This window comes from Papio anubis, chromosome 2 (assembly GCF_008728515.1).
Source record: "Papio anubis isolate 15944 chromosome 2, Panubis1.0, whole genome shotgun sequence".
Classification (NCBI taxonomy): domain Eukaryota; kingdom Metazoa; phylum Chordata; class Mammalia; order Primates; family Cercopithecidae; genus Papio; species Papio anubis.
The window spans coordinates 95,198,118-95,223,787 of NC_044977.1; the positions used below are offsets into that span (position 1 = coordinate 95,198,118).

Sequence of the window (25,670 nt, forward strand, 5' to 3'; positions counted from 1 at the left end):
GCTTGGGCAGGATTTAGTCTTGGTTTCTCGGTCCACTTGCATCTTTGACAGTGATTGGCCCTAGATTTCAGAACAGCTCATTCAAAGCCGTCATGTATTTCGTTGGCATCACAACCTCATGATATTTAGGTTAGCTACCAGGAATTTAACAAAACAAAACAAAACAAAAAACTGGAGGCAACATGTTTATCAAGTCAATCATCCGGCGGCCCTGTAAGCACATCAGAAAGGTGAGCGGCCACTGCACATCACAGTTTCCAGCAACAAGGCATCACTTCACCTCCCCAAGTCTCACTGTGAGCCTCCTGCCTTCAAAACAATGAGTCTTGGAAACAGGAGAGCTGTTCACATGCTTTTTAAACAAACGATCTTTTCTATTGTGCACTTTTGTCATTTGCAACAGATCAAAAGGAAACATATGTTTAGTGATGGCTTTGTCTTTTATGCATTCCCAGGTCCTTTAATTCTAAACGGGAGGGGTTCTAAAAGCATAATACAGCTCAAAGGCAGAGAAACTAGCCTTGGCATTCCTATTGTGCAGCTTAAAAGAGAAAATAACAATCCAGGCTACATCAGATGATTCTCACTGATGATGGTTCAAGGTTCCAGTTCACAGCTCTGTACATCTGCTGTGTTGGAAGAGGGAAGAGAGAGGCTCATGAGAAAAATCTGCCAGAATCAGAACACTGATGGCCACTCTCCGCTGAGTCCTCTGTACTAAGCACTGGTTCTCAAACTTGGTTACACCTTGGAATTGAACTTTAAAAGTTACGAATGCCTAGGCCCCACCTCTAGAAATTTAACATGGGGCCAGGGTTGAAAACCACTGCAAAGAAGTTCCTCCCAAATACATCTCTTTCCCAGATACTGTGTGAAAGGCAGGGTCCTGTCCTGCCTTTATGTCTTCACAGAACCTAATGAAACAGACTTCAATAGGAGCTAAGAGCATGATTTGGTTAGTATGAAATTTCTATCAGGGTACTCCGACGACTGTGCTAAGGGGGATCTCTCATAAGCCTGCTCTTGATTCAAATCCTCCCTGCATGCCTCAGCCCCACCCCAACACAGATTCTCTTTAGTCCTTACATTCAATCCTGTGTTTTCACAAAACAAACTTAAAAAAAACAAAAAACAAAAACAGTACAAAAATAACAACTTTCAACCCACCTTCATGGCAACAGATACATAAACTTCATTAGGCAGCTGTGCTCAATGACCAGCTGTTTAAAAATGCCAGTTGGAACCTACAGAATGGGAGAAAATTTTTGCAATCTACTCATCTAACAAAGGGCTAATATCCAGAACCTACAAAGAACTCAAAAAAATGTACAAGAAAAAAAACAAACAACTCCATCAAAAAGTGGGCAAAGGATATGAACAGACACTTCTCAAAAGAAGACATTTATGCAGCCAACAGACACATGAAAAAATGCTCATCATCACTAGCCATCAGAGAAATGCAAATCAAAACCACAATGAGATACTATCTCACACCAGTTAGAATGGCAGTCATTAAAAAGTCAGGAAACAACAGGTGCTGGAGAGGATGTGGAGAAATAGGAACACTTTTACACTGTTGGTGAGACTGTAAACTAGTTCAACCACTATGGAAAACAGTGTGCTGATTCCTCAAGGATATAGAACTAGAAATACCATTTGACCCAGCCATCCCATTATTGGGTATATACCCAAAGGATTATAAATCATGCTGCTATAAAGACACATGCACACGTATGTTTATTGTGGCACTATTCACAACAGCAAAGACTTGGAACCAACCCAAATGTCCATCAGTGACAGACCGGATTAAGAAAATGTGGCACATATACACCATGGAATACTATGCAGCCATAAAAAAGGATGAGTTCGTGTCCTTTGTAGGAACATGGATGCAGCTGAAAACCATCATTCTCAGCAAACTATCGCAAGAACAGAAAACCAAACACCGCATGTTCTCACTCACAGGTGGAAATTGAACAATGAGATCACTTGGACACAGGAAGGGGAACATCACACACCGGGGCCTATTTTGGGGAGTGGGGAGCTGGGAGGGATAGCATTAAGAGATATACCTAATGTAAATGACAAGTTAATGGGTGCAGCACACCAACATGGCACATGTATACGTATGAAACAAACCTGCACATTGTGCACATGTACCCTAGAACATAAAGTATAATTTAAATAAATAAATAAATAAAAAATAAAAATGCCAGTTGGCTGGGGGTGGTGGCTCACACCTGTAATCCCAGCACTTCGGGAGGCTGAGGCTGGTGGATCATGAGGTCAGGAGTTCGAGACCAGCCTGGCCAACACGGTGAAACCCTGTCTCTACTAAAACAAAAATTCGCTGGGCATGGTGGCAGGCGCCTGTAATCCCAGCTACCAGGAGGCTGAGGCAGGGAGTTGCTTGAACCCAGGAGGCAGAGGTTGCAGTGAGCCAAGATCACACCACTGCACCCCAGCCTGGGTAACAGAGTAAGACTCCGTCACAAAAAAAAAAAAAAAAGCCAAAGTTTCTGACAGGTCATTTCTCTTGCTAGAAGAGAAATGATTCTTGAAGAGGAAGCTGTGGAAAACCTAATGAGAATGGCCTTCCCCTCCCACAACTCCCAAAAGGGCTTCAATGGAGGAGGAAGTGGGGAACAGGGCTAGTTTCTCACTTAGATGCTCCTAAATGGTCCTCATGCAGGAGAGGGACAGAGAATGAAGCTCAGACACTCAGTACAGCCCTGACTTTGAGTCTGAATTAGCCCTTCCTGTATCTAACAAATCCCTCAGCAATTTACAAATGATAGGACACGTTGGGATCCAGCTCTAGGCTTCCCAAATTGCTCTTTCCTCCATCTTCTCATCATTTTATCTTTTTTTGTTTCTGTTTTTGTTTTTTGAGACAGTGCCTCACTCTGTCACCCAGGCTGGAGTGCAGTGGTGCGATCTCAGCTTACTGCAACCTCCCCCTCCCACGTTCAAGTGATTCTCGTGTCTTAGCCTCCTGAGTAGCTGGGATTACAAGAGCCCACCACCATGCTCGGCTAAATTTTTTTTTTTTTTTTTTGGTATTTAGTAGAGACGGGGTTTCTCCATGTTGGCCAGGCTGGTCTCAAACTCCTGACCTCAGGTGATCTGCCTGCCTCAGCCTCCCAAAGTGCTGGGATCACAGTGGCATGCGCCACTGTGCCCAGCCCATCCTCTCATCTTTATACATTCTCATGTATAAAGCAGCGCTCACCATGCCTGCCTCTCAGACCATTCCCGCAGTGGTCTGAGAGGCAGGGATGGTGAGCGCTGCTTTATACACAAGGAAACTCACCCAAAGCTGCCCAGCTCCTGGGTGGCAGAAGCAAAACTAGTACCCAGGTCTCTGGATTCAGAGGGGCATCAAGCAGTGACATGGCACCATGGTAAGTGCAACCCAGCTATGACTGGACTGGCTTAAACATGTATGCTCTAAGGAGGTGCCAGTAACCAAGCAACATGAGTGAACTGGAGTACTCCTAGATAAAGGAACCGCATGGTGAATATTCTTTTAGGAATGATAACAGTAACGGCTAATGCTTACCAGGGGCTGACAAAGTACTGGGTCCAGCGCTGGCAGTTGAGGGGCCTCTCATGTCCTTCTCATTACAATCCCAGGAGGTAGTTATTACCAAAAGTGGGCTTGACCTCTGAATTTCAAATTGCAATTTATCCCTAGCCCTCCTGCTCTCTCCCCTTACCCTACTCTACCTTTTTTCTTTCCATACCACTTATAGCCTGCTGATACACTATATTATTTTCTTATTTATTATGTTTATTGTCTGTCTTCATCCCCTCCTGAAACTGTAAATGCTAAGGGCTCCCTGTGAAAGAAAGGGTTTTGTCTTTTTCTCCCCACTGATGTATTCCAAGTACTTAGGAGAGTGCCTGATACAAAGGATGCTTAATAAATGTTGAATGAGTAAGTCGCCATTTCGCTGATTAGAGAATTGAGATGCAAAGTAACTTGTTTAAGGTCACACAGACACTCAGAGGCAAAATTAGAATCCAAACATAAGTGACCTAGTACTCGTACCACTACAAATGATTTCTTGTCATCTATAGGCCCAGTCAGCAGCTCTCTGCTAGATCACATAGCCACGTCTTCCTCCTTCCTGAACTGTGATTCCTCATGACTCCTACTGCCCAGGCTTCCTCAGCCTCACTGACTGCTTCCTCTCAGCCTCTTCTCCTAAATTCCTTTTCCTTCAACCATCTGTCAAATTCCATCTTTGCCAAGGTTCTGTCTCTAACCTCCTTTATCTTTCCTGTTCTCTTTTTTGCAGAATTGAGGGAACAGGTGTTAATATCAGGGTAATTAATTAATCTTGAGCCTAATGTTTGTCTAAGAACTCATTTTTATGCAATATGTTCCTTTATCTTAAGACTAACTTGAAGCTGAAAATAAGCATTTAATGAAAATTGGAAATGACAAATGCTAGACACTTTTTATAGGGCATGCATTTTATTCTTAAGGGTCTTGTTTTTCAAATCTAGGGCTAAAAGTTAAATTCTTAAGTCATCTGACAGGTTCATGTTCATGTTCTAATTAAGTGCTCTTGAAGCCAACTTAGAGAATGAGTGTTGATGGCAAGGAAATCATGGTCTTTGCAGTTTTAAAGACATCTCACACTCTTTTTTAACCGAAAACAGCTTGATCAGTAAGCTCCCCTTTGTTTTCTATTTTCTTGGCCAATATTTTTTGAGCACTATCATTTTTATGGTAACCTGAAAGCTGTCCCCTGTTACAAACTACACAAGATTCTACAAATAATCCATAATCAGACAAGAGGCAACAATTCTCTTAATTTCTTGGTAATTGCTCTTTGCCAGCTTACAAGAATTTTATCAAGGCATACTAACAATACAAACAGCTTTTCTAACTAGACAGTTGGGAAGAGAAAACCCTCCATTAAACTACAGATGAGATTAATTGGTTTGAGTTGCAATTTGTTATTAGCCTAGTTGGGCACATGCCATAAAGCTGCCCAAACTACAAATGTTCCCTTTTTTTTTTTTTTGGAAAGAAAGAACATTAATCTTGTCTACAACATCCTTGAAAATTTCAGAATCAACAGGACAGAATCATCTGGAAGATGTTTTTGTGATGCCAGTTCTCTAGGTTCCCTGAATAATATAAGGGCTATTTGTTAGACACAGGCATGGATCCAGAGGAAGAGGAAATATCAATCATCAATTCCACGGATGCAAACAGTGACAGCAGTGCCCAAAATGAGCCATTTTGCTGCCTGCAAATTCCATAAACAATGAGGAGTAGAAATATGCCATGACCTGAAATATTTCATATGTGACACAGACAAGAAATAAAACTCTAAACTTAGAAAACTCATAGAAAATCATTTTGATAGTCCAGTGATTTTTAAGAGAAGGGTTGGGGAAGCACTGATCAGAATTTCACCAGAGGTGAGGGATTTTTGAAACTACACATGGTGATCTTCTACTTCTGGGAAGATGGAGTAAATGTACTTTTCCCGATTCTCTCTAAATGCAACTAAAAACTCTGGAATGTATATATGTATGAAACATAAGACTCTAAACGGTGAAGAAGAGAAGGCAGGTTAGGGGCGTGAGGACCTAAGGAATGACAATGGTAAGTCCTGTTGACTTTTTAAATGCCCAGTAAGTCCCAGAATTGGAGCTAACAAAGCCAGTAACCCAGAAATGCCAATGAGTACAGAGGAAAGAAAAAGAAAGAAGAGAGAGGAGAGAAAGAAAGGAAAACAGAAAAGGGAGGGAGGGAGGGAGGGAGGGAGGGGAAAAATAAGAAAAGAAAGACTAAACTGCTCTATCTAGATAAAGTACCAGGAAAGGTTAACCTAGCCAAGACAGAAAACTTTTAGCCAATAACCATTCTACTTCAGTCAATACCACAGAAAAAACTGCAGTTCCACCAGCAAAGGCTTAGCAAAGAGCCTAGACTTATACCCTTAAGGGGCAATAATAAGGCACTGCAACCGCGTTCCCAGGGTGGTGTCACAAGAAGCTGAGGGAAAAGCTAGGACTTCTAGCTCTATTGGGCATTAGTGAACAACCCATCCCCCTCTTGGTGGTATCAGTGGAGCCCACAGAAGTGTGGACTTCTACCCCTAACTAGCAGGAATGCGGTACACCTCCCTCTCCCTGATAAGACAGTGTCAGAGGAGGTGGAATGGAGAGGCAGGAATTCCACACAGCTCAGTGCTCTCCATCATGTCAGTGGAGTCCCTGTGGGGATCCATGTCTGTATCTAATAGCCTTTATATTATTCAGGAAACCTAGAGAACTGGCATCACAAAAGCATCTTTCAGATGATTCTGTCCTGTTGATCCTAACATTTTCAAGGATGCTGCAGATAAAATTAATGTTATTTTTCTTCCAGAAAAATAGAACAATTATAGCTTGGGCAGCTGTATCCACAGGCACAGTAACAAGTGGCTTTTCCACTCACAGTCAGGGTGATGCTGGTGGAAGGCTAGTGGGGAGCTTGTACTTCTATCCTTGCCCAGCAGTAACAAGGAGACCCTCTCTTCCCCCAAGTATAAGTGATGAACATGTGGAGATCCTGGACTTCCATATCCACCTGGAAGTAAAGAGAGAATGGCCCCTTTCACCTGCCATAGCAGTATCAGAGGAGGCCTGCTAAAATATAAGGTTTAAATAAAATTCAGTCTTAAAAGAATCCCCAAATATCTTGGTTTCGATAGAAAATCATTAGCCATACCTAAAACCAGGAAGATTTCAAACTGAATGAGAAAAGATTATTGACGTACACCAACACCATCATGACCCAAATGTCAAAATTATCTGACAAGGATTTTATGCAGACAGCATAAAAATGCTTCAACAAGCAATTATGAACACACTTGAATCAAATTAGAAAATAGAAAGTCCCAGCAAAGAAAGTTATAAAGAACCACCAAATGAACATTTCAGAACTAATAAATAAAGTAACACAAATAAAAGCTCAGTAGATGGGCTTACCAGCTGAATGGAGGAGACAGAGGAATCAGTGAACTTGAAGACCAAACAACTGAATGTGCCTAATCTGAATGAACAGCAGAGAGAAAACAGACTGGAAAAAAAAAAAAATGAATAGAGCTTAGGGACACGTGGAACTATAACAAAAGATCTGACATACATGTCATCAGAGTCTCCTAAGGCAAGGATAAAAAGAGTAGAGTTGAAAAACTATTCAAAAAAATAATTGCTGGAATTCTCTCAAATTTGGCAACAACATAAACATACAGATGCAAGAAGCTAAGCAAACACCAATCAAGATTAACTCAAAGAAATCTACTCCAAAACACATCATAATCAAACTTCTGAAAATTAAAGACAAAGAAAAAAATATTGAAAGCAGCCAGAGAGAAATAATGCAATACGTATAGGAAGAAAATTCAAAGACAGCAGATTTATCAGAAACCAGAGGCCAGAAAGAAGTGGCACATTTTTCAAGTACTAAAAGAAAAGAACTGTTAACCCAAAATTCTATATCCCATGAAAATATCCTTCAGAAACGAAGGGGAAATCAAGCATTCTAAGATAAAGAAAAACAAAGGGAATCTGTCATAAGCAGCTCTACTCTAAAGGAATGGCTAAAGAAAGTTCTCTATGGAGAAGAAAAATAATAAAAGAAGGAACCTTAGAATATTAAGAATTAAAAAAAAGCAATGAGAGATGCAAAAATAGGGGTATATACAATAGACCTTCTTTCTCTTGAGTTTTCCGAATTATATTTGATGGTTGAAGCAAGAATTATAACACTGTCTATGTGGTTACCAATGTACATAGAGGAAACATTTAAAACAGTTATGTTACAAATGGGAAAGAGTAAGTAAAGGCATGCAAAGGGAAGTAAGGTCTCTACACTTTATTTAAACTGGTAAAATGATCATACCAGTAGATTGTAGTACATTATAATGTAACACCTAAGCAACTAAGAAAAAAGCTACACAATGGGATACCAAAACATACTACAGATAAATCAAAATGGAATTCTAAAAAAAGTTCAAGTTACTCACAGAAATGCAGAAAAAGAAAATAGAAACAAAAAAAGGAGATACCAGAAAACACATGAATGCTAAACTTAAGTCTTGATATATCAATAATTATATTACATGTAAATGGTCTACATATGCCAATTAAAAGAGACTGGAAGAATGTATTTTAAAAATGACCCAACTATTTTCAATTTCCACAAAACCCACTTCAAATATAGTAAGTGGGTTGAAAGTAAAAAGATGACAAGACATAGTATGCAAAAATTAATCAAAAGAAAAGAGTGGCTATATTAATGTAAGATGAAGTAAGTTAAGAGAAGTGGCTGTATTAACATATCATAAAAGGGCCAGGCGCGGTGGCTCAAGCCTGTAATCCCAGCACTTTGGGAGGCCGAGACGGGCGGATCACGAGGTCAGGAGATCGAGACCATCCTGGCTAACACGGTGTGAAACCCCTCTACTAAAAAATACCAAAACTAGCCGGGCAAGGTGGCGGGCACCTGTAGTCCCAGCTACTCGGGAGGCTGGAGAGGCAGGAGAATGGCTGTGAACCCGGGAGGCTGGAGCTCAGTGAGCCAGATCCGCCACTGCATTTCCAGCCTGGGCGACAGAGACAGACTCTGTCCTGGGTAAAAAAAAAAAAAAAAAAAAAAAAAACCATAAAGTACACTTCATGTACACTTCAAAGTACAATATATTTCATATATGCTTCATAGTTAAATACCATAAAATAGACTTCAGACCAAAGAAAATTACTAGTGACAGACATTATACAATTACATATGGGTAAATCACCAAGAAGACACAGCAATCCTAAATCCGTCGATTTTGTTGATTTTTTCAAAGAACCAACTTCCTTCTTCTGCTGGCTTTGCGTTTACTTTGTTCTTCTCTTTGTAGTTCCATAAACAGTAAAGTTGTTTGACATCTTTGTTTTTTAATGTAAACATTTATAGTTATAAATTTCCCACTTAGTACTTTTTTGCTGCATTCCATAAGACTGTATGTTGTTTTCATTTTCATTCATCTCTAAGTATTTTCTAATTTCCCTTGTGATTTTTTAATCCATTTATTGTTTAAGAGTGTGTTGTTTACACAAATCTGCAAATTTTCCAGTCTTCCCTCGGTTACTGATTTCTAACTTCACACCACTGTGGTCTGAGAAGATGCTTTATATATCTTTTAAAACCTATTTAGACTTAATTTGTGGCCTAATATATGGTTTATCCTGGAGAATGTCCCATGTGCACTTGAGAAAAATGTGTAGTCTCTTGTCGTGTAGAGTGTTCTGGTGTCTGTTAGACCTAGTTTGTTTATTGCGTTTTTCAAGTCCCCTGTTTCCTTACGTATTTTCTGTCTGGTTGTTCTATCCATTGAGAGTGGGGTAGGAAAGTCTCCAATGATTACTGTGGAACTGTATTTCTCTCTTCAATTCTGTCCATTTTTGATTCAGTTATTTTGATGGCCTATTATTAGGTACATAAACACTTATAATAGACCTTATTGTATTGAGCCTTTTATTTATAATGCTCTTCTTTGTCTTTTGTAACCTTTTCTCATTTAAAGTCTATTTTGTCTGATCACTACAGTCACCCTTGTTCTCTTTTTTTTTTTTTTTTTTTTTTTTTTGAGACAGAGTCTCGCTCTGTCGCCTAGGCTGGAGTGCAGTGGCCGGATCTCGGCTCACTGCAAGCTCTGCCTCCCAGGTTTACGCCATTCTCCTGCCTCAGCCTCCCAGTGGCTGGGACTACAGGCGCCCGCCACCTCGCCCGGCTAGTTTTTTGTATTTTTTAGTAGAGAGGGGGTTTCACCGTGTTAGCCAGGATGGTCTCGATCTCCTGACCTCGTGATCCGCCCGTCTCGGCCTCCCAAAGTGCTGGGATTACAGGCTTGAGCCACCGCGCCCGGCCCCTTGTTCTCTTTTGATTACTATTTGCATGAAATATCTTTTTTTCAGCCTTTCACGTTCAGCTTATTTGTGTCTTTAGATCTAAAATGACTCTGTTGGAGACAGCATATAGATGGATCATGTTTTTTAATACATTTTTTCAATATCTGTCTTTTGACTGAAGAGTTCGAGCCATTTATTTTTAAAGTAATTACTGATAGAGAGAGACTTCTGTCATTTTGCTATTTGTTTTTCATATGCCTTGTAGCTTTTTTGTTCCTCATTTCCTGCATTATTGTCTTTTGTATTTAACTGATTTTTTGGTAGTAAAATGTTGTGATTCCCTTTTCATTTCCTTCTGTGTATATTCTACAACTATTTTCTTTGTGGTTACCATGGGGATTATATTTAACACCCAAAAGTTATAACATTCCCATTTGAATTTATACCAGCTCAACTTCAGTAACGTACATGAACTGCCTCTATACAGCTCCATCCCTAACCTTTTCAGTTATCGATGTCACAAAATTACATCTTTATACACTGTGTGTGCAAAAACATAAAGTAATAGTTGTTTTTTATAATGTATTCTTCTCTTAAATTATGCAGAAAACAAAACGTGGAGTTTCAAACCAAAGTTGCAACAATAGCTTTCAGGTTAATAATTTTTTAAAATGTATTAGTCTCTTAAATTGTATAGAAAACAAAAAGTGGAGGCACAAACAATTTATCTTAGCTTGGGTTGCTATAACAAAATAGTACAGACTGGGTGGCTTAAACAACAAATATTTATTTTGCACAGTTCTGAAGGTTGGGAAACCAAGACCAACGGGCTAGCCAATTGGGTTCTTGGCGAGGACCCTCTTCTTGACTTGTGGAAGTCTATTGTACTGCTGTGTCCTTACATGGCAGGGAGAGATGGGGACTTGCGGGGAGGGCTATGTGGTCTCTTTATATAAGGGTACTAATTTCATCATAAGGATGCCATCCTCATGTCCTCATCTAAACCTAATTATCTCCCAAAGGCTCTACTTCCTAGTATCACCACATTGGGGATTAGAGATTCAACATATGAATTTTAGAAGGATACATTCAGTCCATGACAACCATTAAAAAACAAAAATTGGGCCGGGTGCAGTGGCTCAAGCCTGTAATCCTAGCACTTTGGGAGGCTGAGGCGGGCGGATCACAAGGTCAGGAGATTGAGACCATCCTGGCTAACACGGTGAAACCCCATCTCTACTAAAAATACAAAAAAAATTTAGCAAATTAGGGCATGGTGGCCGGCGCCTGTAGTCCCAGCAACTTGAGAGGCTGAGGCAGGAGAATGGCATGAATCCAGGAGGCGGAGCTTGCAGGGAGCCAAGATGGCGCCACCGCACTCCAGCCTGGGTGACAGAGCGAGACTCTGTCTCAAAAAAAAAAAAAGAGGCTGGGCATGGTGGCTCATGCCTGTAAGTCCAGCACTTTGGGAGCCCGAGGCAGGTGGATCACTTGACCTCACTAGTTCAAGACCAGCCTGGAAAAGATGGCAAAATCCCATCTCCACAAAAAATACTGAAACTAGCTGGGTATGGTGGCAGGTGCCTGTAATCCCAGCTACTTAGGACGATCACTTAAGCCCAGGAAGCAGCAGTTGTAGTTAGCCGAGATCGTGAAACTGCACTCCAGCCTGGGCAACCGATCAAAACCCTATCTCAAAAAAAAAAAAAAAAAAAGTAGAAGGATGTGGTAGGCTGAATCACCATCTCAAAGATGTTCATGCCCTAATCCCTTGAACCTCTCAATATGTTAGTTAAATGGCAAAAGGAATTTTGTAGATGTAATTAAAATAAGATGGGTATCCTCAATTATCCAGGTGGCCCAATGTAATCAAATGGGTTTGCAAAAGCAGAAATCTTCCTCTGGCTGGAATGGGAGAGATCTGAAGCATGAGAGGGAACGCACTGCTGAGGGGGCCATGTGGAAGGCTTGAGAAGAAATGCAAGCAGCCTCTAGAAGCAAAGACCAATCCCTGGCTGATGACCAGTATGGAAACGGACCTGTCCTACAGTCACCAAGGAAGTGAATTCGACCAACAACCTAAATGATCTCAGAAGTGGATTTTTCCCCAGAGGATCCAGTAAGGACCACAGCTCTAGCAACACCTTGATTCTGGCCTGGTAAGACCTTAGTAGAGGACCCTATCAAGCTCACTCAAACTTCTGACCTACAGAAACTGTCAGATAATATGCTGATGTTGTTTTAAGATGCTAAGTTTGCGATAATTTGTCACGGTAGCAGCAGAAAACTAATGCAGGGGACTTATTTATAGTAAAAACAACTATAAAAGACATTCTTGGGGCAAGTGGGAAATTCCCATATAAATTGGATTATAAATAACGTTATGGAATTACTGTTAATTTTCTTAGTTTTCAAAATGGTATTGTGGTTGTGTAAGAAAAGTTCTTACTTACTCAGATAGGAATGCTGAAGTACTTTGGGGTCAAGAGCCATGATGTCTGCAATACATACTCAAATAATTCAGGGGGAAAATATATATATATATATAAAATACTTATAAATAAAAAGAGATAAAGCGAATACAGCAACAATTATTGAATCTAGGTGAAAGGTATATGAATGTTTATTGTACCATTCTTTCAATCTTTCTAAGTGTTTGAAAATTTATATTGTTACAATAAAAAATAGAGGGGAAAAAGTGTTGAGTTAAAGCTAGACACCAAAGAACACATACTATGTTATTCCATTGATATAACTTTAAAAACTATGTGTAGGTAAGGAGTTCATCTGGAGATGAACAGTGATAATGGTTGCACCACTGTGAATGTACTTAATAGCAATGAACTGGCACTTAAAAATTGTTAAGATAGGCTGGGCATGATGGCTCACGCCTGTAATCCTAGCACTTTGGGAGGCCAAGACGGGTGGATCACGAGGTCAGGAGATTAAGACCATCCTAGCTAACACGGTGAAACCCTGTCTCTACTAAAAATGCAAAAAAAATTATCTGGGTGTGGTGGCAGGCACCTGTAGTCCCAGCTATTTGGGAGGCTGAGGCAGGAGAATGGCGTGAACCCGGGAGGCGGAGCTTGCAGTGAGCCGAGATTGAGTCACTGCACTCCAGCCTGGGTGACAGAGCAAAAGATTCCGTCTCAAAAAAAAAAAAAGGTTAAGATAGTACATTTTTGTTATGTGAACATTACCATAATTTAAAAATCACCTAGAAAAAGAACCAAAAAACCCAAATGCATATGTAGTGGTAAAACTACATCAAAAACAAGGCAGTAGCCAGGCGTGGTGGCTCATGCCTGTAATCCCAGCACTTTGGGAGGCCGAGGCGGGTGGATCACTTGAGGTCAGGAGTTTGAGATCAGCCTGGCCAACATGGTGAAACCCCATCTGTACTAAAAATACAAAATTAGCTTGGTGTGGCAGTGCACACCTGTAATCCCAGCTACTTGGGAGGCTGAGGCAGAAGAATCGCTTGAACACGGGAGACAGAGGTTGCAATGAGCCAAGATCACACCATTGCACTCTAGCCTGAGCAAGAAGAGCAAAACTCCACCTCGAAAAAAAAAAAAAAAGAAAGAAAAGAAAAAAAGGCAGTAATGATCATAAATGTCAGAACAGTGGCTACCTATAGAAAGAAGAGACAGAGTTGTGACTGGTGGAGGACACATGTTGAGCCTCTGGGTGCAGATGTTTTATTTCTCAATCTAGGTAGTAGCTATACATTACTACAATGTATTAAGTTATACATGCATGTTTTATGCTGTGTCTATTTATGTCTAGTATTTCACAGTAAAAGGAAGTTATTAAAAGTAAGTCTTGTACTTGCAAAACATTACCTAGTTTTCCCAAAATTTGTTTTTATTATTCATGTATGTTCTATCTTATGTCAGAAAGAATTGACGATGGGCCTCTACTTTGATTCCTACCTAATAAGGTTCGGAAGTATGATCATTCCTAAGGTTCCTTTTTCTGAATAGAAAAACAAAATCACAGACCTACGCATTCAGAAACTCTGAAGATGGGGCCAGAGATCTGCACTTTAACAAGCCCTCTTGGTGATTCTGATGCTTGCCAAAGTTTGAGAACCACTGCTGTAAGTATATGTAAAAATAATCCTTGTTGTTTTCATGGAGTAACAACCTCATCTTCAAGACCTTTTGAATACTGCTCCTGATGCACTTAAACCCCATCGTATCTGTATAACTGTGGTCTCTCATTCTATCAAATGTTGTACCTGGCTGATGTACAAGACTGATCTGGAGGCCTGATTCAGTCAGGAAGAGAGAGATTTTGTACCCTTATTTTCTAAGGCATTTAAAAAGTAACCTAATCTTATGACAAGAAGCATTCCCTTGCAAGAAGCTGAAGCTGAGAGGGGCAACAGACCATGCCCACCAAATGTTAATAGCCAGATCCATCATCAAAACTGAGGTCTCCAAGATGAGCGAAGATCCTGTCTCCTGAAAGCACTCAACAAGCATTACATCGGGAAATTCTATTCCATTAGCCAGAGTGTACATCCTTGATAGGGACGACCTGACTGGGCTCATGACTACCAGCTGGGGCTGCGGACAAAACAAGTAACTTCCTTGAATAGCTACATTTGCTGGGCAGCCCCAGGAGACATCCCTCTTTAGTTAAGGCTGAAGACTGCGAGAACTGGCTGAAGCGATAAAAAACACATCTCACATGTTTTTTGACTGGCACAAAGTGGGCACAGCTCCTCATGAGGTCAACTGCAAGTGTACCATCTATTAATGAGATGTGTCCCTGGCCTCAAGGTGACGGACTACACTACCCCTTATGTGTCAACACCAACCATTTTAAAAATAGGTAAGCTGCCACATCATTTCAGCTAAAACAAAGGTACTGCCTTTCCCCTCCGAACTAAAGGACAAACCTTTAGGAAAAGGTTAATTTCTGACTCTGAGGGAGAACAAGCCATCCAGAGCCGGAGATCTGCCAGACAAAGTGTCTCACCTCTGTGAGCACTTGAAAGAGGACTGGGCGGGTCAAACACTTCGGGTGTCTGTGACACGTTGTCAAGGCAACCAGGGCTCCAAGCTCTTGCAAAGGGAATCTTCCCCACTGAGTTTTCATGCATTCACTTGCCCTTAAGTTCTTTTTGTTTTAAGCTATTCTTTAAATCCTTTTAAGATAAAAAACAATAATGTCTTTCTATTATTCTGGAGGCTTCGTTATTAGTTCAAGCCTCCTATCAGAGGTCCAGTCCTCTATGTAAATAAGGTGTCAAGGTAGTAACGGCTTTGAAGTAATAATAATTTTCACTTTGTAATCATACAAATCATGCTGTCTTTTAAAATAAACTGAGGCAGACATGATTCAGAGTCTATATGTTTTGGATGGAAAGAGAGCACTGCTCCTAAACTACTGTAACAACGTGACGATGGGAAGAGAAGGCTAAGAGAAGTGCAGCCAATCAAACCCACAATATTAAAAAAAAAAAAAAAAAAGAAAGAAAGAAAAAAAAAAGACACAAGAAAACCAGAGAAATTTGCAAACTGAGATTCTGTGATGCTAAGGCATTATCATTAAGTGTTTTAGGTCTGATGATGGAATTGTGATTACACGAAAACAAGCAAGCAAGACAGACAAGAGCCTTCATCTTAAAAGCTACATACTGCTATATATTGTCTATTCGGCAATACCAGATTCTTAACAGATGAAAATTACATGATGGAGAGAAAGAAATAGAAGCAAAGACATATGGTGGGGAACATCACGAACCCCTCAATGTCCAGCCTATTTTATACAGGCTATGAGGCACTAATGGACAAAACTTGGAAGGGCCTGAAGTCACCAAAAGCCTGTCCCAGTAAAAATTCTAACAGAGCATGGCTCTGATGTGGCTGTGCTGCTCACCACTTCCATTCACAAACTCTTCTGCAGCTCTGCGGATAACCACACTCTAAATCTCTCTTAGCCCACATGGCTTGCAGGGAAGAATGTGAGGTCCGTTTCGAGTTTGTTTCAGTGAAAAATGGCCTTAGGGAGCAGCTTCTACTACACTCCCTCCGGCTGATAAACCTCCAAATGGATACACTAGTCCCCCTCAATCAGGAAATGAGGGAAAATCTACAGGTACCTACAAAAAGATTCCAAAACAGACAAGAACACAGCATACCAAAGTTGTAAAAAACATTACAGGAAACAAAAATAAATCTTCAAGGGCATCTCCTAGTATTTAGGAAAATTTCTGAACATATAAGGTCTACGAAGATAAATAAAATAGGAAAACAAGAAGGAAAATAGAGCATCTGGCCAAGAGGATTCAGAAAAAAAATGGGAACTGAATGAGACAAGGAAAAATAATAATAAATCTAAAAATACAAAATTAGTATTTGTACTAGAAACCATAGAAAACCACATTGATTCTACAGAAATAGAATCAGTGGTATAAAAAGCAAACATGAAAAGTTCTTCCAGAAGGGAGAGAAGAAAAAGGAGACCAAAATCATGAGAGATAGTGATAACAATGGAAGACAATGAAATGAGTATATGGACAGTGTTCTTGAGAAAGGGCTCCTCTGAAACCGTCACAATGAAAGACCTACAACTGTGCATCAAAAGTGGTCACTGAGCACCAGGCAAAATTAAAGCCAATGAATTGATACTGAGATACACTCTGACGAAAAATGGAAAATGGCAAGGGCAAAGAAAAAACGAATAAAAAAACAAGCATCAAAATACAGATAGAAAGATTACTATATGAACAGAGACAATTCTGGCCGGCCTCAGACTTCTCCATCAAAATACAATGGATCAGGTGGTGGTGGTTACATAAATCTACACATGTAATTAAATCATGTAGAACTACTACTACTGCTGCTGCTGCTGCTGCTGCTGCTGCTGCTACTACTACTACTGATAGTCCTTGACGTACAATGGTTAGACCTATATTTTGACTTTACAATAGTGTGGAAGTGATACACATTGAATAGAACACCAATAAATTACATAAGATATTCAACATTCAATATTCACTATTATTACAAAATAGGCTTTGTGCTAGATGATTTTGTCCAACTGTAGGCTAATATAGGTGTTCTGAGCCTATTTAAGGTAGGCTCAAGCATTATGTTCATTAGGTTATGGGTATTAAATGTATTTTCAACTCTATGATATTTTCAACTTACAATGTGTTTATTGTGATGTAACCTCACTGTAAGTTAAGGAGAACCTATACTACTATACACACACAAATAGACACAAATGATTACCTCTAAAAACTGGTGAAATCTGAATAAGACTTGCACTCTACTTATTAATAACAGTATTGTACCGAAGGCAGCTTCCTCGTTTGATATTCTATTACAGTTATGTAAAATGTTATCATTGGGCAAAGCTGGGTAAAGAGCATACAGGATCTCTCTGTACTATCCTGGCAACTTCCTGTGAGCCTGTAAGTATTTTTTAAAATGACAATAGATCATCAAAGTCTACTATAGAGATATGAAAGAAAAAAGATCATGAATGAAGGATTCTATATCCCAGTAAGTTGCTGTTTGTAGATAAAAGCAGCAGTCATTCTTAGTTATGAAAGTAGCCTGTGACACCCGGGCAAAGATCACACCAAACCAAGAGTTAAAACAAAGTTTTAAAAATGTTCATAAATGAAAAAATTTTAAATGAACAGTTGTCCTTTAAAAGATCTCCTCATAAACTCTGCAATTAAAGAGCACTAAAATTTAAATAATTGCTATGAATATGATTGTAAAACTGGAAGTGAATATCAAATGTAATGGTTAAGAAATGATACATGGCCGGGCACAGTGGCTCACGCCTGCAATCCCAGCACTTTGGGAGGCCAAGGCAGGTGGATCACAAGGTCAGGAGATTGAGACCATCCTGGCTAATATGGTGAAATGCCATCTCTACTCAAAATATATTTTAAAAACATTAGCTGGGCGTGGTGGCAGGCGCCTATAGTCCCAGCTACTCGGGAGGCTGGGGCAGGAGAATGGCATGAACCTGGAAGGCGGAGTTTGCAGTGAGCCAAGATGGCACCACTGCACTCCGGCCTGGGCGACAGAGCGAGATTCTGACTCACAAAAAAAAAAAAAAAAAAAAGGAAATGATACATGATTAGAAAAATTGCAATGTAACAGTAAATCGGCCAAGCACAGTGGATCACTTGAGGCTAGGAATTTGAGACCAGCCTGGACAACATGGGCAAAACCCTGTCTCTTCAACAGTACAAAAATTAGCCGGGTGTAGTGGTGCGTGCCTGTAATCCCTGCTACTGGGGAGGCTGAGGCACAAGAATCGCTTGAACCCAGGAGGCGGAGGTTACAATGAGCTGAGATTGCATCACTGCACTCCAGCCTGGGTGACAGACTGAGACTCTGTTTAAAAAACAAAAACAAAAGCAATGAAACAGTAAATCAGGACTAACATCTCAGGATACACCCCCATAAAAACCAACAACAAAAAATCCCTGGAAAATAGATTTAGAAAATGGGAAATGTCAATTACCTGCTACTTTTCTTATCATACAGGGGGTCAAGAGAAATACACTGTTTTATTTTTTATGTTGATACAAATTATTTTTAAAAAGCACTCTTAAAGCTATCTTTTAGCAGATCGAATAATAGAATTGATATTTTTCAAGTCTCTGTAAATAAAAGAAAACAAAATCCAAAGGCAAGACATCATTCAAAAAAAGAACTCTTAAACTACGTTTTAAAAAGTTTAATTAGAAAATAAGTACCAGTTACGAAAATAAATACAAATAGCTTTTCACTTTCCTATTAAACACAAAGACTCCAAATTGCCCCAAAGAAAGTTTCCCCCATATATTTGCCCATCTTTTAATTTTTTAAATTAATTATATCTATAAATGGTGTACCAATAGAAGTCAACAAATAAAGGCTAAAAGTTTTTTTTTAAATGGACAAACATATCAGAAAAACAAACAACAGAAAGTGGAGATGGCACTGCTAATATCAGACAATGAGAGAAAACTTCTGTTGCCAAGTATTAAAAGCAATTGTAATTAAAACTAGTTTAGTCATGAAATAATAAATGGATCAAATGAACACAAACAGAACTTGGTGTATAATAATAGGATGAAATAACTTGGTCTACTATAAAGTTTGCCTTTTAAATCAACAAGGAGAAAGGATTGTTTGAAAAAATTTTTTAAATCAACTGGTGATTTAGAAAAAGTAGTAATTCCTTGTCTTATCTCATATACTAAAATAATTCCAGTTACGTGTAAAACTTAAATCACAAAGGATCAGAAGAAAATATGTTATTTATTCTATCTCAAAGAGGGTCTTTCTAAGCACATATCTGTATGCTAATAATATTCCACTATAAACAAAATGCAAGGCAAATGACAGACCGAGGAAAAATATTTGTAACAGAAATCATTAAAAAAAGGACAAACACCTCCTACCTATATGGGAAAATACATGATTAGACCATTCACATACAAACCCCATTCAAATTCAAACATTCATTAAACACATGAAAAAACCTCATAATCACTAACAATAAAGGAAATACACATGAGAACAACTGTATAACTTCAGAAAGGAAATTTGTATAGCCTTTATGGAGGATAATTTGGCAATAAATACCAAATTGTTCTTGACTTGAGAATTCATTTTAAGGGAAATAATAAAATATGTATATAGATGGTTCCCAACTTATGATGGCTTGCCTTAACAATTTTTCGACTTTACAGTGGTGCAATGGTGTGAAAGAGATATGCATTCAGTAGAAAGCAGTATGATACTCTTGAGATGCTGGGCAGCAGCCCTGAGCCACGGCTCACAGTTAGCCACACAATCAAGAGGGTAAACAACCGATACTCTGCAAGAGACTGTTGTCAGATGATTTTGCCCAACTGGAGGTTAATGTAAGTGTCCTGAGTACATTTAAGGTAGGCTAGGTGAAGCTATGATGGTTAGATGTATTACATGCCTACAATATTTTCAATGTAGGATGGGCTTATTCAATTTAGGATAACCCCATTGTAAGTCCAGGATCATCTGCACTAAGATTTCTCCCTTAAGTGTGGGGGAGGAGCACGGCAGTCATAACTTGGCCAATGGATCAGCCCAGCCTTGCCACTTGGGTGACCAGCAATAAAATAATGTCAATAAAAGTATCTGACTTTTAGAGCTTTCTAGGGATCCAAAGAGATAATAAGGTCATACCTACTCTGTACCTGGCCCATGGTAAGTGTTCAGTAACAGACAATGGTAGTAGAAGTGGTGATATATATCTACATCATTGCAATAGGGGTTCAAAATCCCTTATCTGAAATGGTGTCAGCCAAATGTGCTTCAGAATTAAGATCTTTTTGGAAATTAAAAGAAAATAGTGCATTTATCTAACTAGGTCTGGGATATTACTTGGTAATTTTACTATTCTTACAGTAAAATATATGAATATTCATTTTTAGTGAGAAATATCAGTTCAGTTCAGGTTTTACAGTCAAATAAATTATGAAAAAACTTTCAGTTTTCAGAACTTTCTGGACTTTGGATTTGCACAAGAAGGATTGAGAATCTGCATTTATAATAGAGAAACATTAGAATCTATCTAAATGTATAGTAAGAGACAGCTTAAATACGTTATGATATATTCATAAAGTCACTTTTTCAAATAGTTAATGAGATATAAAAATGTTCAAGACAAAAAATATATGCATATTGATTTGAACTTTGTAAATTATATAAACGTTTATAATTCCAAAATAAAAGACTGCAAATTGTTAAATTAGCCACAATATGTTCTTTATACTTTTCTGTATTTTCTAATCCTCTATGAGGATTAGGAAAACAATCTAACAACTTTTAAGTCACTTGTGGTTGATATTCCTGTGCAGGACTAGGCTAGTTATCATTCTAGAGGGTTACTGAGTCCACTTTTGCCCTCAAGGAATCAACACTCTTCATCCTGAAAGAGCTCTGGCCAACACTCAGTTCTCTCTGCCTGTGACTGTATTTCATCCTCTATGAGCGATTCCCTATTGGCACCTCAGGATAACTTGACTCTGGCGTGAGGAAGTAATAATTCAGGGCTTATTCAAATGTGTTTGACTTTTGTTCTTTTTCACTGTACTCATCAAATTTCAATCATTTAAGAAATTGTTGGGGGAGGGATGAGGAGCCCTCATTTGGATTTGTTCCCCTGCTTCTCATAAAGAAAATGATACAAACTTGACAGGCCCAGCAATGAAAATCCCAATTGTTTTGTGGAGTAAATGGGATGTTAAGAGGAACTGTGGCATTGGAAGGGGCCCTTTGTGGAGGAGACAAGCAACAGTCCATCCTACCCAACAGACTATTCTTCAATGTCTAAAGGGCGGGCCTTGGGCCAGAGCTTTGAAGGGCCCCGTTCACAATATGTTTGCAACACATGAGTGTTCCAAACAGCCGGGTGGTTTTCCATGAACTCCTGGTGGGTCTGGAATTCTCCACTGATTTAATGTACAGTTTGAAAGTGTCTAACACCAAAAGATTATATGTGACAGAATAATTAAGGGCTGTTATGAGCCTCACTTCTGAACTTGGAACAAAAGATAAATAAATGGTCAATCAATGTCTATTTACCACAAGGACCAGAAGGATTGGTATTTAATCACTTAAACATAGATTCCAACAGTCTTTTAGAACTATTGCTTAGAACTAGAGAAATCCTTGTGCAAAGCTTCTGCCACACAGAAATCATGGCCAACTCTAAAGTTAAATAGGAAGTTAACTCTCAGTTTAATCCCACAGAAAATTACTTGTTTTCACGCAAATTATCCACTCAGGACACTTTTTTGAGGAGTGCTAATCCTTCCCTCCTGCTTCCTGCCTCCCACCCTTGCCTTCTCCCAACTCAAAGAGGAAGAGGAGTGCTCCATGCCATCAGGACAGTCCTTAAAATGATGACCTTTCAGGAAAAAGAGTTGACTTACCCTATCCCAGCTGAAACACAGGCCCAGTCGATCAAGCTGTTTCCTCATGTGTTTAATATTACTGTGAAACAATGGGAAAAAGGTTTGGTTTTTAGAGGGGGGGATTAAAGCCATACACAAACTACACTTTGAGAACGTAAAGGAAAACTGAAAAGTCTAAATTACACAAATGGGCTTTAAGTGTTGCTTTCCCCAGCAGAAAAATCAACCACTAAGAATCAGCAAAAAATACCAACAGATTAGAAGACACCCATTATTTGGACACACACACAATCCATTAGAAACCACAATGGTCTCTAGCCTTGAGGACTGCCCCCCACCGGCCATTCAAATAGGCAACCCCTTTGAGATGTGCACTGCTGGGCCATCCAGATGTCAATATTCTGCAAGCAATTAAGCCATATTATTTAAGCCAAGCATTTATAAGTTTAAAAGTGGCTGAAAACAAAAGGCTAAATGTATAAATTGTGGGAATCCAAAAGAAACCACACTGCTTTGTTAATCAAAACGTAAATCCTAAAACCTAAAACTATCCACCATTGAGAAATAGGGAGATAAACGGGTAAACCAACTTATAATATAACACGGAATAAAAAAATAAATCTTTTTCTCTTTCTTTTTTTAAACAAAAAGGACTAATTCATTTCTACTGCATCCTCTTTTAGTTTCTAGTAGACTAAAACTATGAAAAACCATGAAAAAGTCCTCTGTGTAATCTCTGATTAGCTAATGACAGCTTATTTAATCCAAGGCCCTATGCTAAGCACTTTGCAGAGATGTGCTTAATCTTCATCCAATCACAGGAGATAGGAAATATGACTATCGTCTTTTACAGATAAGTAAACTGAAGCACAGATAAGTAAAGGGAAGTTAAGTAATTTGCTCAAGGTGATCTGCTGGCAAGAAGGGAAGGCAGAAGGCAGGATTTGCACCTAGGTAGCCTGGCTCAGGGGCCATCATCTTAACCACTATTCCCTAGTAGAGAGGCTGGCAAACTTTAAAAGGGCCAGATGATGAATGCTTTCAGCTTTATGAGCCAATCAATCTCTATCACAACTACTCAGCCCTGCAACTGTCTCACGAAAGCAGACATGGACAATATGTAAACAAATGGATTTGACTGCGTTCCAATAAAACACAGATTTACAGAAACATGTAAGGCCAAATTTAGCCCACAGGCCATAGTTTGCCAACTCCTGGTCTAGCTTATATCAAACATAAGCCATGTTTGATCCACTTTATTTGAATCATCATTTCCTCCTCTTTTTTTACTCATTAGATAAAATCTAGTGATAAAATTAATTAATCTAGAATTAAACATTACTAGAAAAGCAGAAGCTAGGGGTTAGGAAGAAAAAAGAGACCTGGATGACATAGTATGGACAGAAGTATAGTAGACATTTTTACAATGTATCCTTGGGTAAACTAGAACAAAGAGAAGTAAGAGACACTGGGTACAGGCCCTAGAACTGCCCTTCTGTCTCTCTAAGGGGTGGCATGGGGAAGGGTCCCAGGCCTTTGTGAAATGAGCTGATGCAGTGGTCCCAGAGGACTCTGCCAAGTTCTAGGGTGAGGACCTCAGGACTTTAGCAGGAGGGAGAGGAAAGAGCACAGCTGGCCCATGTGTAGTGGAAGCCTGAGGCTTGGGAGGGATTCGCAGTGTGTTCCGCCTTCGAGAAAACCATACCCAGAATAAAGTGGCCATATATTTCTACATGGAATGCCTAAGTTCCTCTTGCTTCTGAATGGTGAAGGCAAAAAATAAACCAAATTTTCAGAGAAAAGTATAATGTAGTATTTGGATATAGTAAAACTACGGTCAAGAAGACCAGAAGCATTATAGAAATTTAACAAATGCAACCCTCTTCTTTTTCCTACCAAATGTAAATACTCAAAGGAAAAATAACTGTAAATAACAAAGCATCAAAATGGACACATGAATAAATATCCAAAACCCTCTTTGAATATTTCTTAGATAAGGATACAATGTGTTAACCAGGTGCAGTGGCTCACGGTTGTAATCCCAGCACTTTGAGAGGACAAGGCAGGTGGATCATGAGGTCAGGAGATCAAGAACACCCTGGATAACATGGTGAAACCCCATCTCTACTAAAAATACAAAAAAATTAGCTGGGCGTGGTGGTGGACGCCTGTAGTCCCAGCTACTCAGGAGGCTGAGGCAGGAGAATAGTGTGAACCCAGGAGGTGGAGCTTGCAGTGAGCCGAGATGGCACCACTGCACTCCAGCCTGGGCGACAGAGCAAGACTCTATCTCATAAAAAAAAAAAAAAAAGACAAACACCAATATATACAATCCTATTTATCTCTTGGTAAGCTGCAGTGTTTTCTTTGCTTTGCTTTCTATTTTTTATGAACAGGTTAAAAAAATTTTTTTAAGGTTTTTGTATGCAAGTATTTGAATATGCATGCCTGTTAACATTTACCTTTGTGTCCAACTTTCTGGATGTAGATTCCTCTCGATTGCGGCATTTTCAGCAGGCAATCCAAAAGCATCCCATCCCATGGGGTTGATGACCTAGGAGCCAGAAGAGAAACATCAACCATGGCAAATCACTAAGAACTCCATTGGTATTCTCTTCTAGGGTAAACTCAGCACTCTCTCCTGCTAAAATGCCTTATCCTTTGCTGGATAATTTCAGGTTATGCATCTGACAGCCAGCTGGCTACCTATGACCTAACCACAGATGACAGTTTAGAAGGTTATATGCCAAACTACCCATAAGTTACCTCTGAGGAAGTGTTTTCATGGGTACTTTTTATTTGCTGCTTCTTTTCTATAGTCTCTATATTGAACCCAAATTGTTTTTCTGAAATTATAAAGAGTTTCTTTCAGTTTCAAATAAATATATATATATATATAGTATAGGCTTTCAAAATGCTCACATCACGTCAGTATTTTTCATTTATGGAACTGTGCTGTCCAATATGGTAGCCACTAGCCACACATAGCTATTACATTTAAACTTAATTAAAATTAAATAAAATTAAAAATGCAGTTCTTCAGTCTCACCAGCCACCTTTCAAGTATGCAGCAGACACATGTGACTGTTGGACTCTGAACCAGATAGTGCAGATATTGGATATTCAAATCATGGTAGAAAGCGCTACTGGACAGCGCTGCAGAGGACATGTATAATGACCACACTGGTGGCTCTAGGCAGTCCCAGCTCTACCCAGACCTAAGAAAGTCCATCCCAACCCTCCTCAGTGGCCCGGGCCTGTCCCTTTCTCAGGCTTGCCTGAATCCAGCACACAGTCCCTCTTTAATGTACATCATTCAGCACCCTGCTCCATTTTGCTCCAGACACGAGAGTTTCACGCTTCTTTCTTCTATCTCTCTCTCCCCTGATTGAGGCAACACTCTTTTGAATGGCCCACTACCCATTTCTTCCTGAAGTTCATCGCTTTCTTTTTTTTCCCCCCCAAGACAATGTCTCGCTCTGTCACCCAGGTTGAAGTGTCTCCTGGGTTCAAGCAATTCTCCCACCTCAGCCTCCCAAGTAGCTGGGATTACAGGTGTGTGCCACCATGCCCAGCTACTGAAGTTCATCCCTTTCTTCCCTACCAGCAAGAAAGGGAAACCCCCACCCTACCCAAACAGCCAGATAGATGAAAACTAAGAAAAATACACAGGAACACAGCAGAAAAGGTATTCCAGAGAATTACTTTTGAGACCAGATAAAAGTAAGGTTTTGGACCAAGCCCTATACAGCATTTACACTAAATTTATATATATAAATATATATATATTTTAGACGGAGTCTTGCTCTGTTTCCTAGGCTGGAGTGCA

The 25,670-nt window shown here is 39.5% G+C and overlaps 1 protein-coding gene across 3 annotated transcripts in view; it reads right to left on the bottom strand.

Annotated features, from left to right (window-relative positions):
• The window catches only part of LARS2 (leucyl-tRNA synthetase 2, mitochondrial), a 160,371-nt gene that overhangs the window by 107,324 nt on the left and 27,377 nt on the right, over window positions 1-25,670 (bottom strand). For all 3 annotated transcript variants that reach the window (XM_017955509.3, XM_017955508.3, XM_017955510.3), the window contains 2 exons: window positions 24,304-24,395; window positions 21,860-21,920 (listed from right to left, as the gene is read on the bottom strand). In XM_017955509.3, coding sequence (XP_017810998.1) covers window positions 21,860-21,920; window positions 24,304-24,395 — 153 coding nt within the window. The remainder of the gene's footprint in view (window positions 1-21,859; window positions 21,921-24,303; window positions 24,396-25,670) is intronic.